This window comes from Cervus elaphus, chromosome 1, assembly GCF_910594005.1.
Source record: "Cervus elaphus chromosome 1, mCerEla1.1, whole genome shotgun sequence".
Classification (NCBI taxonomy): domain Eukaryota; kingdom Metazoa; phylum Chordata; class Mammalia; order Artiodactyla; family Cervidae; genus Cervus; species Cervus elaphus.
In genome coordinates, this window is record NC_057815.1 from 90,422,655 (window position 1) to 90,437,924 (window position 15,270).

A 15,270-nucleotide genomic window follows, 5' to 3' on the forward strand; every position below is an offset into this window, starting at 1 on the left:
GAAACTGGTTTTCTCCCCGCTCACCCCCAGGCACAGCTGTGCTCTGAGCTAAGTTTAGAAAGGGGAGCTTTCTGTTGATTGAATGACTGGAATGAGAGGGACTGTGGTCAGTCGTGTCCGACTCTTTGTAACACTTTGGATTGTAGCCCGCTAGGCTTCTCTGTCCATGGGATTTCCCAGGCAAGAAGATTGGAGTGGGTTGCCATTTCCTTCTCCAGGGCATCTTCCCAACCCATGGATTGAACTGTGCCTCCTGCATTGCTGGTGAATTCTTTATCTGCTAAGTCAATGGGGAAGCCCTTTCTGTTTATTGTATTCTTTTAAAAAGTGCTCATAAGGTGTCCCCCATGCCATGAATCTTGTGGGGTGTTGTTTGCAAGGGTCTTTTTGCCCTGTGGTCCGTGCAAAGAGGGGGCCTGGCAGACCTGGACTGGCCGCCTCCTCTCACTGACCAGCTTGGTAACCCTGGATGACAGGTCACTGACCTTTCACTTTCTTTTTCTATAAAAATGAAGATTAGTGTGAAAATTAGTCATCTAGCTTTGTGCTCATTATAGCGTCAACTAGTGTTCCAAATGGTGTTCTTTTGGAACAACTCTTAGACAACCCAAACAAAAGTAGTTAAATAAAAAGGGGTTAAGAAGTCAAGGAGTCTGGAAGTAGAGTCTAGAATTGCTTGATTTGGCAGTGCAAGGGTCTGGGTGTTTTCTCTCTCTCCCCACATCAGCCATCCTCAGCTGCTGGGTGAGTTCTTCCCTCCTTGTCACATAGAGGTTGCAGCAGCTCCAAGCATCATGGCCAGATCTGCTGAAGTCCAGCAAAGCAGGATGGTATTTCCTTCCATGCATTTCCTTTTTATTAGAGAAGACGCTTTCCCCCAAGAGACCCCTTGCAGATTTCTCTTAGGTACCCTCGTCCTTCGTTTTAGCCTGCAGCCTTTAGATTCCCTGAGTCTTAAGGCAAGGACTAAGCTGATGATGCTTCATTTGGCCCAGTGAGGTCAACGTGAGGGAATGAAGCTGGGAAAGACGTGAAGCCACATGAGCTAGGGTGATGTCAGTCTAGCTGCTGTTTCATCATGAGCCTCAAAGAGATGCCAGCTGGTGTGTACACCTGGCATTAAGGTCTTCTCTGGGAGGGTTGCCAGGAGAAACTGTACCTGGATTTGCCAAAGAAGCGCACAGAGAGTATCTTTTGAAGTTAATGTTGAAACCTTCCCTTAGTTCTGGTACATTTCTTGCCAGTTTCTTCACGTTGGAAGCTAGTGGAGCTGGTGGTTTGGTACGCAGACGGGAGTCAGGCTGCCTGGGCTCAGATCCTGGTGGCCGTAGCCAGCAGGGACCAGTGCCTCCCGTTTAGGGCTGTTTGGAAGAGTGAATGAGTTAGTATCCGAAAGCACTTAGAACAGTGCTCTGTGCGTATTGGGCCAAAGGCATTGAGAATACAGAGTCAAAAGCACGACTCTAATCTTGGAAAACTTGCGTTTGGCCATGACTGTGATTCTTGGAATTTCATCTGTAGAACTCAGAGCTCTTTGACATGTTGTCCTGAGTCGTGACCAGCAGCCAGGCAGTGTCTGCTGAGTCTCGGACTGCAGAGGACCCAGACTGACATGCACAGACGCTCTTCCCCTTCACGTGCGCCTCCCCCGACTTCCCTCAGCAGGTGGTACCCACCCCAGGGCACACTCCATCCGTCCCCCTCCCTCCCTCGCTCCGCCATGGCCCCCGAGACGCGGAGCCTTGTGTCTCATTTCCCTTACTTTTCTGCAAACAGTTTCAAGACAGGGCCCAGATCTTTATTGCTTTAGGCAATACTTGGTGGGGTGGATGGATGATTGAATGGCTTCCAGGTGAGGACACAGCACACAGATGCCCAGGCAGAGAGATAGTAACATTGTAAAGGGCTGGGACGTGCCATCCTAGGGTCACAAAGTAGTTTAATGTTTTACTACTAATGTTTAATGTTTAATGCCGTGTAGTTTAATGTTTTCCAACTCTGGGGCAAAAGAAAAAGTTTACTGCCCTGTGCTGCTTACCTAGTGACCTATTCCTCCTTTTTCTCCCTCCTGTGGTCCATCCTGGACGATGTGGAAGGCGGCAGAGCATAGAGGGAGGGGCGAGGGCTGGAGGGAGGAAGGTGAGCTGGAAACGTTTAGGCCTGAGATGAGGCGGGTTGAAGGGTACCTGGTGGTGGTGGGGATGGAAAGTTCGAGAGTGGGGTGTGAGCAGGAAGGGAAATCCACAGGGCTCGCCCACCCCTTGCCTCCCCACTCCTGCCCCCTGGCATCCCGTCCCACAGGCTGGCGGGGAGTGAGGAGAGGGGGAATGCTGGATTCCTTTGAGTACTGGTGCCTGGCTCACTGGGAGACAGGGCTGGGGCCAGGCCCCCTTCTGCCCACCTATCTCATGAGACGAGAACGAATGTTCTTGTTTTCTCCATTTGATAAGCGCAAACTTGTGGGATAAGTGGGAGGAATACGGCACTGAGTGATCGGGCTCCTGGGACCTGACTGGCCTTGACCTTGTCCTTGCTGTGGAACCTTGGGCAAATCATTCCCTTCGCCGGGCCTTAGAGATTGGCTCCTCTGCAAAATGAGAGGCTTATTCTTTCCTTCCATGACACATATTGAGTGCCTACTGTGTGTAATATTCTAGGCATGGGCACAGATGCAATTTCTGTTCTCCTGGAGTGTACATTTCAGTTGGAGGAGACTGACGATAATTGAGGTGAAGGCTGGGAGGAAACTCACCAGTCACGCAGTGTGAATGGGGCTCGTTTCCATCGGCTGGTGGGACACAGGCTCCGTAAAGAGGTGGCACCATCTGGGAAGGTCTGGACAGCGGGGTGGGGGGTGAGGGCAGAGTGTTTTTGGAGAAGGGAATCAGTGCATAAAGGCTCCAGGGGAGAACCAGCTTCAAGAACATTGCAAAGGGCGTGAGAGGTGATGACAGAAGGAACCTGTAGGCTGTGGTTAAGAGTTTGCATTTTATTCTAAGTGTGATGGGAGGTTTGAGGACATTTTTTCCACTGGAGTCCCTTTTGATTATTTTCCACTTTACAAGGGCTGTAGTTGGAAATATCCCATTAACCAGAAAGGTGTGATTTACTAAACAACAGATTGAACAATCTTGAATTATTTTAGGCTTTTAAAGTGTGGGGAAATAATAGGGACTTGATAAATATCTTTGAGGATCCTCAGGGATCTGTACAGATGGCAGATGGAGACCCCCTCTGGTTCAAACGTTTATTCTTCACAAAGCCTTTTGCCGTGTGATTTTTAAAAAGATTCCTGCCACCTCCTGATAGAAGATGAACTTTTGCACAATGAACATCTCTAGCGCGGTGCATTTCTGCTGCCACACGTCTGGCTTCATATCCTCCGTTCTCGACCCAAAGTGGCTCTGGGGAAGGGGCGATGGGGGTGGGGATGGCTTTGCTTTCTTTCTTTTGATCCAGAGAATCTCAACTCCTGTTGCAATGTCCTTCTGCCTCAAAGTACGGTGTAGTGACGGGAAGGAGCGCGGACCTGGGGAGTTGCTCTTATTGGATGTTTCCAGGGGAAGAAGTGCTGCGTAGCCAACAGCCGTCTGCTCTCCGTATAACTGAGTTCATCCATTGTTTGCAGATGGCTGGCGCTTACCCTGAATCCCCACGTTCAATGACCTCACACCCTAACCCTGGCCGGCAGGCCTTTGCTTAAATGCTTTTCTCAACAGCCCACCCCAGTCATTAAATTTTCATCTGCTTTATTTCTGATTTGCAGTTTGCCCTGGCTGAAGGAATCTACTGACTTCCGTTTTCTTTTTCTGTTACAGATCCTGTGCGCAGATGACTGTGGTAAGTACCACTTCCCACTCTGCTCTTGTGTTTTTCACTACTGCCCCCTAATGGACGCACCAATATTAACAGGACCGTGAAAAATCACAGAACATGCTAATTTGCTAAAACTCGCTTGGTTCCAATATTTCTTTGGAAGTGGGGTGAGGGTGGAAACAGCAAATGAAAGAAAAAATTTGATCAGTTGTGCAACCCTGACACATCGAATTTTTCTTCTGTGATTTTTTTTCTAGCCTATATTTGTGGGTGTTTTTTTTTTTTAAGACAACTTAATTTTTATAATGCAGTATGATGTATATTTATTTCATGCCCTGTTACCCTGTAAGTATTTTCTTGTCTTGCTGCATCACCCCATGATTTTTAAAATGATGTACAGGTTTTGTATATAATCTTTGGAAAACAAGGCGTAGCCTCCTGTATATTATGTTTCCTTGTGGAGGGCTGAGTCTCAGTTGCTAATTAGTTCCTGGTCCATTGAAGTCCTCCCTGGTCTATAGTAAAATGAGAAAAATGGGGTTGCTATAGTAAATTTTTAATGGAACTTAATATATTCAGTTGAAAGCACTATTTACTCTGGGGTTATGTCCTCACTAATTTTTTTTTGATCATTATTCACTTCTATAAGAAATAAAATGAATAGTATTTAGTAAATTTTTAATGTACCTCTTTGAAAAATAAAAATCGGTGGCTTTTGTCTGTCATCAAAGTTCAAGGACTACTTTTGTTTTTCCCCGGTTGGTAAAATCTCAGCCTGTGAACCATAGAGATAAAATTCTTAGAATGTTCTCACAGTGTCATGCAAAGGGGGCAGACCTTGCTGAAACCTTCTAATAAAGAGAATCTCACTTAATAACAGTAATTATGCAAAGCCTGTGCAAACAATAGGAAGAGTTCTGCAGTTGCTTTCTCTTCCTTGTTAATCAGTTTGGTAAATAAGCTGGTAGGTTCCTTGCACAGGCTTGAGTCACTGGTGCAAAAGAAGAAAAACATCTGTGTGTAGAGGCCATATTGTAAAGTGGGGGAGGGGAGGTGAAAGAACTATGATACATTAAAAAACTTACAGTTAAAAGTCTGTTGTACAGCCTGTATGTGGTGGTGGGGGGTGCCGTTTTATTGGCCTGCATTTTGTTTTTCTTTCCTGTGTTCTAGGCACTGGCTGCAATTCGACTACATTGTCATCTATAGCCAGGGAGAGTCCATGGACCCCGGCATGGGAAGACCTTGTAACGACAACTGGAGCGGCTTCGAATGGCCAGCTTACTCTAGCAGACAGCAGGACGTCTTCACCCCTGGGTCCGGGTATGCACTATTCTCTCACCCTCTCAAATGGCTCCAGTCAGCTCAGCTGCTCAGTCGTGTCTGACTCATTGTGACCCCATGGACTGCAGCGCGCCAGGCTTCCCTGCCCTTCACTGACTTCCACAGCTTGCTCAGACTCATGTCCATCGAGCTGGTGATGCCATCCAACCATCTCATCCTCTGTCATCCCTTTCTCCTCCTGCCTTCAATCTTGGCTTCTTACTTTTGCATTCCAGTCCCCTGTAATGAAAAGGACATCTTTTTTGGGTGTTAGTTCCAGAAGGCCTTGTAGGTCTTCATTGAACCGTTCAACTTCAGCTTCTTCAGCATTACTGGTTGGGGCATAAACTTGGCTTACCGTGATATTGAATGGTTTTCCTTGGAAACAACAGAGATCATTCTGTCGTTTTTGAGACTCCACCCAAGAACTGCATTTCGGACTCTCTTGTTGACTAGACGGCTACTCCATTTCTTCTAAGGGATTCTTGCCCACAGTAGTAGATATAATGGTCATCTGAGTTAAATTTGCCCATTCCAGTCCATTTTTGTTCACTGATTCCTAAAATGTACCTGCTGCCAAAAAGTACAAACACATGAGCAAGACCTTTGGGGTGGGTTGTGGGTTTTGGAGAATATCAGTATTTTCATGTGGGCACTGTGTTCAAGATTGCTTCATCTAGGCTTCAGTAGTAAAATGCAACTGCTTTTATCTCTTTGCTCCCCATTCTTGGCACCGTAGCCTGCCTCCCCTGGCAGCTGTTTAACACTTGTCTTTCTCTCTGCTCTCTGAGCAGCACCCCAATGGTGTAGTGGTTAAGAGCCCAGATTGAAAATCGGAGTCCCAGCTTTGCTTCCTGGGTCTGTCACTATCTCACTATGTGACCCAGGGCTAGTTATCCTCTTCGTTTATTGATTTATGTTTTTGCCCTCACCACACAGCCTGTGGGATCTTAGTTCCCCAAGAAAGTGAAAGTGAAATCGCTCAGTCGTGTCTGACTCTTTGCGACCCCATGGACTGTAGCCCACCAGGCTCCACCAGCCATTGGTCTGCAGGCAAGAATACTGGAGTGGGTTGCCATTTCCTTCTCCAGGGGATCTTCCCAACCCAGGGATCAAACCTGGGTCTGCCACATTGTAGGCAGACGCTTTTACCATCTGAGCCACCAGGGAAGTCCCTAAAAGAAATACTAAGTAATTTATTGAGGTTGGTTGGGCTTGAAGGGAATCTAGGAATCGAAGTGGCATATCCTGCATTAGCAGGTGGAGTCTTTACCACTAAGCCAGCAGGGAAGCCCCTGGCCCTTTGAGCCGGGGATGGAACCTGTGCCCCCTGCCATGGGAGCCCGGAGTCTTGACCACTGGACCACTGGGTGAGTCCCTCATTGGTCCTCTTAGACCTCAGGTTCTTCATCTTTATCACCAAAAATACATACATATACACACATATTTTTAAAAGATGTTTTAAGATGTACTTTGTTTGCTGAACTATCGAAAATTAGGGACTTGCTTTTCAGGAATTGCCTGGTGGTCCAGTGGTTAGGACTCCACACTTCCCCTGGAGAGGGCACAAGTTTGATCCCTGGTCCGGGAACCTAAAGGTCCCACGTGCCAGGAGGCATGGCCAAAAAAAAAAAAAAAAAGAACTTGCTTTTCTAAAATCTTCCCAGAATCCCTGTGTGAATCAAAATTTAGGTCTTAACACTTTTCTTTCCTTCTTAAAATGGTGCCCTGGCCTCCTTCATGAAGTTGTTATGACGCATACATGGGAAAATGTGTTCACAGCACCTTGGCAGGGTCCTTGGGACCATGTAGTGTACACACCTCTCCATAAGCAGTGTTTTCTGAACATCGGAGATGGATGCATTTAGCATCTCAGGTCAGCTTCTGAACAGATTTAACTCCATGTTCAAGTTGTAGCCAACAAGGCCAAACTCTATTATTTTTATCTTTAAAAAAAACTTTTTATTTTGTATTGGGGTATATGTTTGATTAACAAACAATGTTGTGACAATTTCAGATGAACAGCCAAGGGACTCAGCCATGTATCCATTCTCCCTCAGACTCCGCTCCCGTCCAAGCCACCACATAACATTGAGCAGAGTTCCCTGTGCTATACAGTGGGTCCCTGTTGGTTATTCCTTTTAAATACATCCTGTGTATGTGGCCATCCTGAACTCCCCAACTATCCCTTCTCCCCATTCCTTTCCCTACCAACCATAAGTGCGTTCTCCAAGTCTGTGGATATTTCCGTTTTGTAGATTCCACGTGTGTAAGGGATGTCATACAATATTTCTCCTCTGTCTGACTTTCTTCACTCAGTGTGAATATCTAGGTCCATGCTTATTTTTATCTTTATTTTGTAGCCTTCTGTTTCACTGACACATATGTATGTATTATATACATATATGTACGCATGTATGTATATGTCTGTCTATCTAAATACATGGAAATCTAAATGTATTTTGTTGGAGGGAAGTCCAGGAGGCAAATAAAGAGAAATGAAATTTTATAGTTGCAAAACTCACTTCTGGAAAGTAGATATACAGAATAGTCCTTACTCTTATATTTCTTTTTGAAAAATAATGTTTTTTCTGTTCTTTTTTTTTTTTTGGAAACAATATTAAAATAGACTCCAGTCCTATGAAAGCTGTTACCATCAGTCCAACCAGTGTGACCCCAACTTGGAAAAACAACACAACTGCTTCTAATTCCATGGGTGGCGTAAAGAGTATGAATGAGAATCAGCAGATGAGCTTTGCAAATCAGACAGGTGATAACAGCACGGACTCAAGTCCAGGAAGCAATGGGACTTCAGGAGATACCACAGTAGGTAAGATGGGTAGCGCCCAGGAAGGATCATGAACTGTCCTTCTCATCCCGTATCCTAGAGCCTTGTCCATTCAAGTTGCCTACTGGAAAGAGATTGATTTTTGTTGACTGTGGAAGATGAGGAAAGATTCTATGTGGTTTCAAGCCCAGGAGTTCAGGTGGCAGGGTCATTTAATACTAAGGTCCTGTGTGTTTTGGGATATTTTAACTGTTGCCAACTGTTTGGTTTTTTTAAAAATCTTTCATTATTTTTGGTGAATACTTACTTTTCTGCTAAGACTTGGGAGTAGGGACCCTGTTAGAAATGTGTCTTGATGCTGTCGGTAACTACTTGGCTTCTTTTAAGCTCCCCAGGAAAGTTGATGTTGTGTTTGTATTCCCAGAAGCTTCTGTTGGGCATGAAAGTTTGGATACTTTATAGAGGAGTATATGCTTCAAATGCAACAAGAGCCCAGTGACATTGGATTAAACTTAGATTTTTATTTAGCGTAGGTATCAGTACCCTGAACCACCTGTTATAATTGCAAATAACAGCTTTTTTTTTTTAAAAGCTGAAAAGAACCAAAAACATAAAAAAGAGTTGAGATGCTTTTTTTAAGCTCAGAAGAATACAGAATTCAGAAAAAGAGGTCCTGTGTTGGTGTTCTGATCTGGAGGGACTGTGATGTCATTGGCTGGTGGGAGCCGTGGGACGCTGACCTCTTGAGCCCATGGCTTGAAGTGACCACCTGGAGCAGCTCCTTCTGCACACAAAGCAAGCCAGTGCGAAACCAGTGGTTTTGAAGGTGGTTTTTCTTCAAGCCAGGAAATTATTTCTTTAAATAAAATGTTGCCCAGGGGCCCAGAAACTGAAAAGAACTGAAGAAAGAGGAGCTACAGGGACGCAGTGTCACCGGCACCTTCAAACAGCCCCTGGAGGTCCTCAGAGCAGTTTTAGAGAAAACAAAAGCTGCAGGAAAGCTTCACCGTGTTGTGACAAAGAGAGGAAAAGAAGGACGGGGCAGAGGGGAGACGGAAGAGAGTGGAGGAGGAAGAAGAAAGCAGGGTTTAGAGTTGGTAATGGGATGAGGTGACACAGAGTTGGTGACTATAGGAACGGGGAGGTGACCAGGTGGCCCGAAGCACCCAGCTCGGGCTGAGGTGCCTCACTCCAGCTTACGGCCCCCGAGGCCAAGGGTATGTTTATCAGCTGCTGTTTATTGAGCATGTACTGTGTGCTTCAGTTCAGTTCAGTCGCTCAGTCGTGTCTGACTCTTTGCGACCCCATGGACTGAAGCACGCCAGGCTTCCCTGTCCATCACCAGCTCCCGGAGCTTGCTCAGACTCATGTCCATCGAGTCGGTGATGCCATCCAGCCATCCCATCCTCTGTCGCCCCCTTCTCCTCCCACCTTCAATCTTCCCCAGCATCAGGGTCTTTCCCAATGAGTCTTCTCAATGTGCTTAGCTGCCCCTAATACATCAGAGTGCCCTCACAGTAACCTTGAGGGCTACAGAGGAAGACTCTGTAATGCTGAGAGGTTGGGTTTCTCCTGCGCTCCTGGGGTCGCTGAGCACCACGTGGCGGGCGCCCAGGAGCCTGACTCCAGAGCGCCGCGGTGCAGCGGTGTCCATCGCGGTCACCCAGATCACTGAGCCGGCTGGTTTATTCACGTTCCATTTCTTTAAAAAAGACACCTGCATGACCCAGTTTAGAAATCTTGGCCTCGGACAACGTTTGACATGAAGAATAAAGTCGTGGAATGGACCAGCTCGCCTCAGAGCTGGATGGGGCCTGACGGGCATCCATGCCATTGTCTCTGAGTTTAGGCTCCTCAGGCAGGGTTGTGGCTCCGCCTGCAGCGCTGCTGTTACTGTCTAGTTGCTAAGTCGCATCTGACTCTTTGTGGCCCCGTGCTTAAAGCTGGAGCCCCAGGTTCTAGTTCCCCGGTGCTCCAAGTATGCTCTGCGTTCTTGAGCGAGTCACCCTGCCATCCTGAATCTCCATGCTCTCATCTCAAGACCGAAGGAAGCCTCGCCGAAATAGCTCAGTTGGGAGAGAGTTAGACTGAAGAAGACCGAAGGATGTGGATGTCATCTTGGCCAGCGTGGTTTGGTTTCGGTCACAATCAGCCAAATAAAGTGACAGAAAGGATGGTAGGGGGCTAGTATAGATAGGAAGTCTTCAGAAAATCCCTCTTGGGGTTGGAATACAGGGATGAGTGTCTCAGTTGAAATGTGTTGGTACTATGACATATTTGTATTATCTGGAATTGAGACCTTTAGATGTAGCACATGGGCACTTTTTTGGATGCTTCTTCCTGATATCTGAAACAAATATTAAAAGCTGCTGTTTAAAAGGGCAATTTAAAAGAGTATTAAATCACGGTAGGAGTTAACTGTCTTGGAGAATAGTTCCGATACTAAAACGTTATGGCTTTCAGGTTCATCCTTTTCTCCTTTTTCCTGCATAATGACAAGTTTTCTCCCCACTGTGAAGCGATAGAATTGCACTGGACTCTGACATAAAGGAAATATTTTTAGTGGACCCCATTGAAACGTCGGTGCCCCCAGTCATTCACAATGGAAGGTGACTCCAGGCACCTTTTCATCGGTGCCCATGCTGTGTTTTTCAAATAGGACCTGGTCCGGTTACGGATCTGCTTGCTGCCTTCGTGGGTGTGACGCATGTAGTTCTTACCTGGAAGAAAGATAACATCACGGTCACCTGCCGGATGCTCCTTGAAGGAAGCCAGGAGTCGACTGAAAACTTAATGGTCAATATTTCTGACCTGAAGCCGGGGAGTCAGTACATGGTCACCGTGTATCCTTTAGGATCAAATGAGACAGAAAATGGCTTGGGTGAGTCACAGAAGTGGGCTTCTGACCCACAAGGCCTTGAAGGAAGAGATGAGGTGACTCTGGGCTCTCTTCCTGCTTCTTTTCTTTTAACCGGCCTTCCCCCTGGTCCAGCAGTTCTGCCTGTTTTACCCTCTCTCCACAGGGGTCTGGTCCAGGGAGAGAATGCCTTGAGTGGGGCTCTGCTTAGACCAGTGTGAATCATGGGGTTGTCCCTGGAAATCCGTGTTTGGAGTTGGGTGGGAGAAGATGGGTTCTTGGAAGAAGTTGGGGAGAGATGCAAATAGCTGCTGCTTTGGAGAGAAAAGCACGTATATCTGTGGTGCTACCTGGTCTTCACTGGTGGCTCAGATGGTAGAGTCTACCTGCAATGCGGGAGACCCGGGTTCAATCCCTGGGTTGGGAAGAACCCCTGGAGAAGGAAATGGCAACCCACTCTGGTATTCTTGTCTGGAGAATTCCATGGACAGAGGAGCCTGGCGGGCTATAGTCCGTAGGGTCGCAAAGAGTCGGACACAACTGAGTGGCTTAACACACCTGTGCTAAAAGTACAATGCAAAATATGCTCCAAAAATGAGGCTCCTGGGACTTCCCTGGCAGGTCAGCGGGTAAGAAGCCACCTCGCAATGCTGGGGATCAGTTCCTGATCATTAAACTAAGATCCCACATGTATCACACAATCGATGAATCAGTCAATACACACACACACACACACCCCTAAACCATTGCTTACAAATATCAGGCTCCTTCCAGGAGCATGGCTGTCTTTCTGGGAGAGAAGGGGAACGGGTGTTTGCAGAATCCCAGCTGTGGGCGCTGTGTGATGTGGCGTCCTTTGGTGGGGAGGGCAGAGGCTGAAAGCAGACAGGAATGCACTTTAGTCTCAGGTCATGTCTTTGCCTTTTGTGTTTCAAACAGATGCCGGCAACACAGACAGCTTGCTGCAGCCCCCTCGGGGTCCCACGGCCCCTGGGTACAAATACCGACTGAAACCTGCAGCCTCGTCCTCTGACCCTTCTCTGGCCCAGGACGCCGTGGAAGTCCTGCTTCTCAGGTTAAAGCCTGACACACGGTACACGGCCACGGTCTATCCCCGAGCGCTCAACGGAGCTGAAGGACAGCCCCGGGCTGTAGAGTTCAAGACAAGTATGTGGAGTTTTGTAAAATGGCTGCAGCCAGAGTTTCCCAGTGCAAAGTTTGTCTCCTGTGGTTCTGGTCCTGTGTGATCTCTTGCTTCAGAGGTCGTTTTGTGGTTGGAGGGAATTTTCTGGAAGAGATTTTGGACAGAGCAGGTCCAGTGAGTTTCTTCTGAGCGCTGTGGCCCAGGCTCTTCTTTTCCTTGACGCCCATCCCCGCGTATTGAGCGGCTACTATGTGCGGATGCGAGGGGCTCCCTTATTCTTTCTTTTTAGCTCTTCATACGGGCCAGGGAGGCCCACTCGCGTAGGTTTTTCTCTTGAAAATTAATATTTATTTTGTCCACGTTGTCTTAAGTATTTTCCCCCGAGAGGAGAAAATGAGTCTTCTTTTTTGACCTAAACTTGAAAGGCATACTGGCCTTCCCGTGTCCCTTGCTGACACTCACGCTGCTGCTTTTTACTAGAATCTGTCCTCGCTCTTATTCTGTAAACTGAACAGTTTTGGAGACTTTTTGGATTAGTGCTAATGAGGGCATAAAGAAATGCATGGTTCTGACGCTCAGGAAATTTCAGAACAGAAGGGGAATCCAGGTGAAAAAACAGGGAAAAGCACCCAGCCATGCTCCGTGGGTTCAGAAACAAATGCTGTAGCCTTGTAGCCTTCGGGGGCTTGTTTGCCGGCAATACAGACTGACTCAGGTTATCTTATCCAAAAATATATCTCTTTTGCATGGCAGTCTCTCTGCTGCACATTAGAAACTAACACATTATTGATCAAATATATTCCAATAAAAACTAAAACAAGCAAACAACGTGCCCCCCCCCCCCAATATATCTATTCTGGAAGGCTGTCATAGATCCATAGAACAGAGGGAGGAGGGTGGAGGCTGGAGGACCAAGGACAGAACACCGAGCAGCAGCCAGGAAGCTGGAGGGCTGGACCACACTGGACCTGGTGACCCAGGACAGGAGGTGGCGAGAAGAAGGCTCCAATTGCTTCCTCCTCCAGCCCCCCAGTAGCCTGCCTGTTTCCCTCATTGGTGGAACCTGGTTCCAAGTCACCCAGCAGAGTGCCCCAGTGACGCTGTGTGCGGGGGTCCGCATTGCGGGGATGCAGAGCAGGCGGGGGGACAGAGGGTGGATCGGGAGGATGGGGTGGACAAGCGATGAATGACTATCACTCTTGTGTTATCTTTCCTGGAGTTACGGTTGTTATCTTGGTTTGTTTTTTTGTCGATGAGGAAAACTGAGTTCAGTGATTTTTCTAAGATCTACCAGGCTATTTAAGTTACAGCTGACCTTGGAACCCAGACTTGCCTCATGCAAAAGTCTGTGATCTTTACTTGATCATGTAGATAGTGTTAATTCTTGGATGGATATATGCCTGAGACCTTTTGGGGTCACCCAGCCCCTAGATGGGCATGTGTAGAGTCCATGTTGTGGTTTGAGGCATCTATTGCATCTCTTAAGAGTCAACTTAACAGGGAGAATGAAGGGTAAACTATGCAGTTGCAATTAGCCAGGTTGTTTCTTCACTGAAGATGCTGTCTGACTTTTGCTGGGACCCTGTCTACACTTGGGTCTGTTGTGTTAAATGGTGTACAACAGGAAGAATTGCTGAGAGTGTTTCTTGGATTGGATGCCTTGATGACTGCATCTCTCTCCCTGTCTCTCTCTCTCTGACCTGGCCATCCTGGTGGTGGTTAACTCCTCTTATGTCTTCACAGATTCCAGTCAGGTTTTTGACATGAAAGTTGTGAACATCAGTGCCACCAGCCTGACCCTGACCTGGAAAATCAATGATAATGAGTCATCCTCAGTCTATACCTACAAGATACAAGTTGTGGGCGAGACAATTTCCTTCAATTTCACAGTCCAGGAGACTCATGCCGTCATCACTGCACTCAGCTCAAGCACCTTGTACAACATCACGGTGTATCCTTTCCTCGATGACGGTTCTGAGGGCACGCCAGGCTTCATCCAGGTTTACACGCGTGAGTCCACTCATGGCTTAGCTAGCCTTTCTTCCTGTTGGCTGTGTGTCAGGTGCAGGACAAGCTCTGTTTCTCTTTCGAGGGATGCACAGTTCAGTGTGTGGGCCCACGGGGACTCTTAACCACCTTCAAGATTTTAGATCCTATAATGGTGACCATTGATTGACCCTGCCCACCCGTCCAGCATTGCATGACATGCTTTCCTTGTGCCGTCTCTGTTAATGTTCACACATCTGTGACATGGTTGGCATTGGCCTCATTTTATGGATGAGGAATTCCAGGCTGAGAGAGATGCTGTGGGCAGGTATCACACCTCATAAGTGTCTGAGGTGGGATCAGACAGCTGGGCTGTCTCAGCTCCAGTCTGTGCTGGTGACAACCATCCTAACATGGTGGAGACGGGGAGCAGATGGTCTGCGGAGATGAGAGGAACCTGGATATTCACATCCCTTTGTCCTTTGGATGTTGACAAAATAGTGAAGCAGGACGCAGCTATATCTGTTTTTTTCCTTCTCATTCGAGTCTCTCTTAAAGATAAGCTGATTGGCAGCAAATAAAAACCTTTCTGTTCCAAAGAAGGTCCAATAATTAAAACAATAATGGTCTACCAGTAGAGTAATATAATAATATAGTGTATTAATATTACACAATGATATTGGTATCACACTGTGCCAGGGGCTTTGCATGTATCACAGGGGTCTTCATGGTAGCTGTTAGGATCCCTGTTTTTTTAAAAATTTAATTTAATTTTTTAACTTTTTATTTTGTATTGGGGCATAGCTGATTAACAGTGTTCTGATTGTTTTGGGTGAATAGCAGAGGGACTCAGCCATACCTCTATATGTATCCATTCTTCCCCAAACAGGATCCCGTTTTTTTGTTTTTTTCCATTTATTTTTATTAGTTGGAGGCTAATTACTTTACAATATTGTAGTGGGTAGATGAAAAACCTACAGCCCAACATGGCTGAAGAATTTGCCTAAGACCAGAGAGCTGGCAAGCGGCACGGCAGGGACTTGAATCCAGGGGTGCCTGGCTCTGGACCCATCAGAATGCTTTATTCGAGTGTCTGATGCTTCCCGCAATGCACACCTTGGGTGTTCTTACAAACGTCTTCTGACTCTGTCTTTGGAATAAATGAAATCTGCTTCCTTTTCTTCTTCTACTTTTTTTTTTTTTTTAAATATTTAATCTCTCTGTTAAGATTAAGTTCACCGTGAGTAATAAACTCCCCAAGTATCCAAGACAGGAGTTTGTTTGTCTGTCACTGTAAAAGCAGCCTGGCGCTGAGCACGGGATGGTAGAGCCTTAGCTTGGCTCAGAGCGAGGAGC

At 46.8% G+C, this 15,270-nt stretch overlaps 1 protein-coding gene across 1 annotated transcript in view; it reads left to right on the forward strand.

Annotated features, from left to right (window-relative positions):
• Positions 1-15,270, forward strand: part of PTPRJ (protein tyrosine phosphatase receptor type J) — a 169,108-nt gene that overhangs the window by 117,181 nt on the left and 36,657 nt on the right. The window contains exons 2-7 of the mRNA XM_043912164.1: positions 3,819-3,840; positions 4,990-5,139; positions 7,769-7,969; positions 10,587-10,808; positions 11,724-11,951; positions 13,672-13,938. Of these exons, the coding sequence (XP_043768099.1) occupies positions 3,819-3,840; positions 4,990-5,139; positions 7,769-7,969; positions 10,587-10,808; positions 11,724-11,951; positions 13,672-13,938 (1,090 nt within the window). The remainder of the gene's footprint in view (positions 1-3,818; positions 3,841-4,989; positions 5,140-7,768; positions 7,970-10,586; positions 10,809-11,723; positions 11,952-13,671; positions 13,939-15,270) is intronic.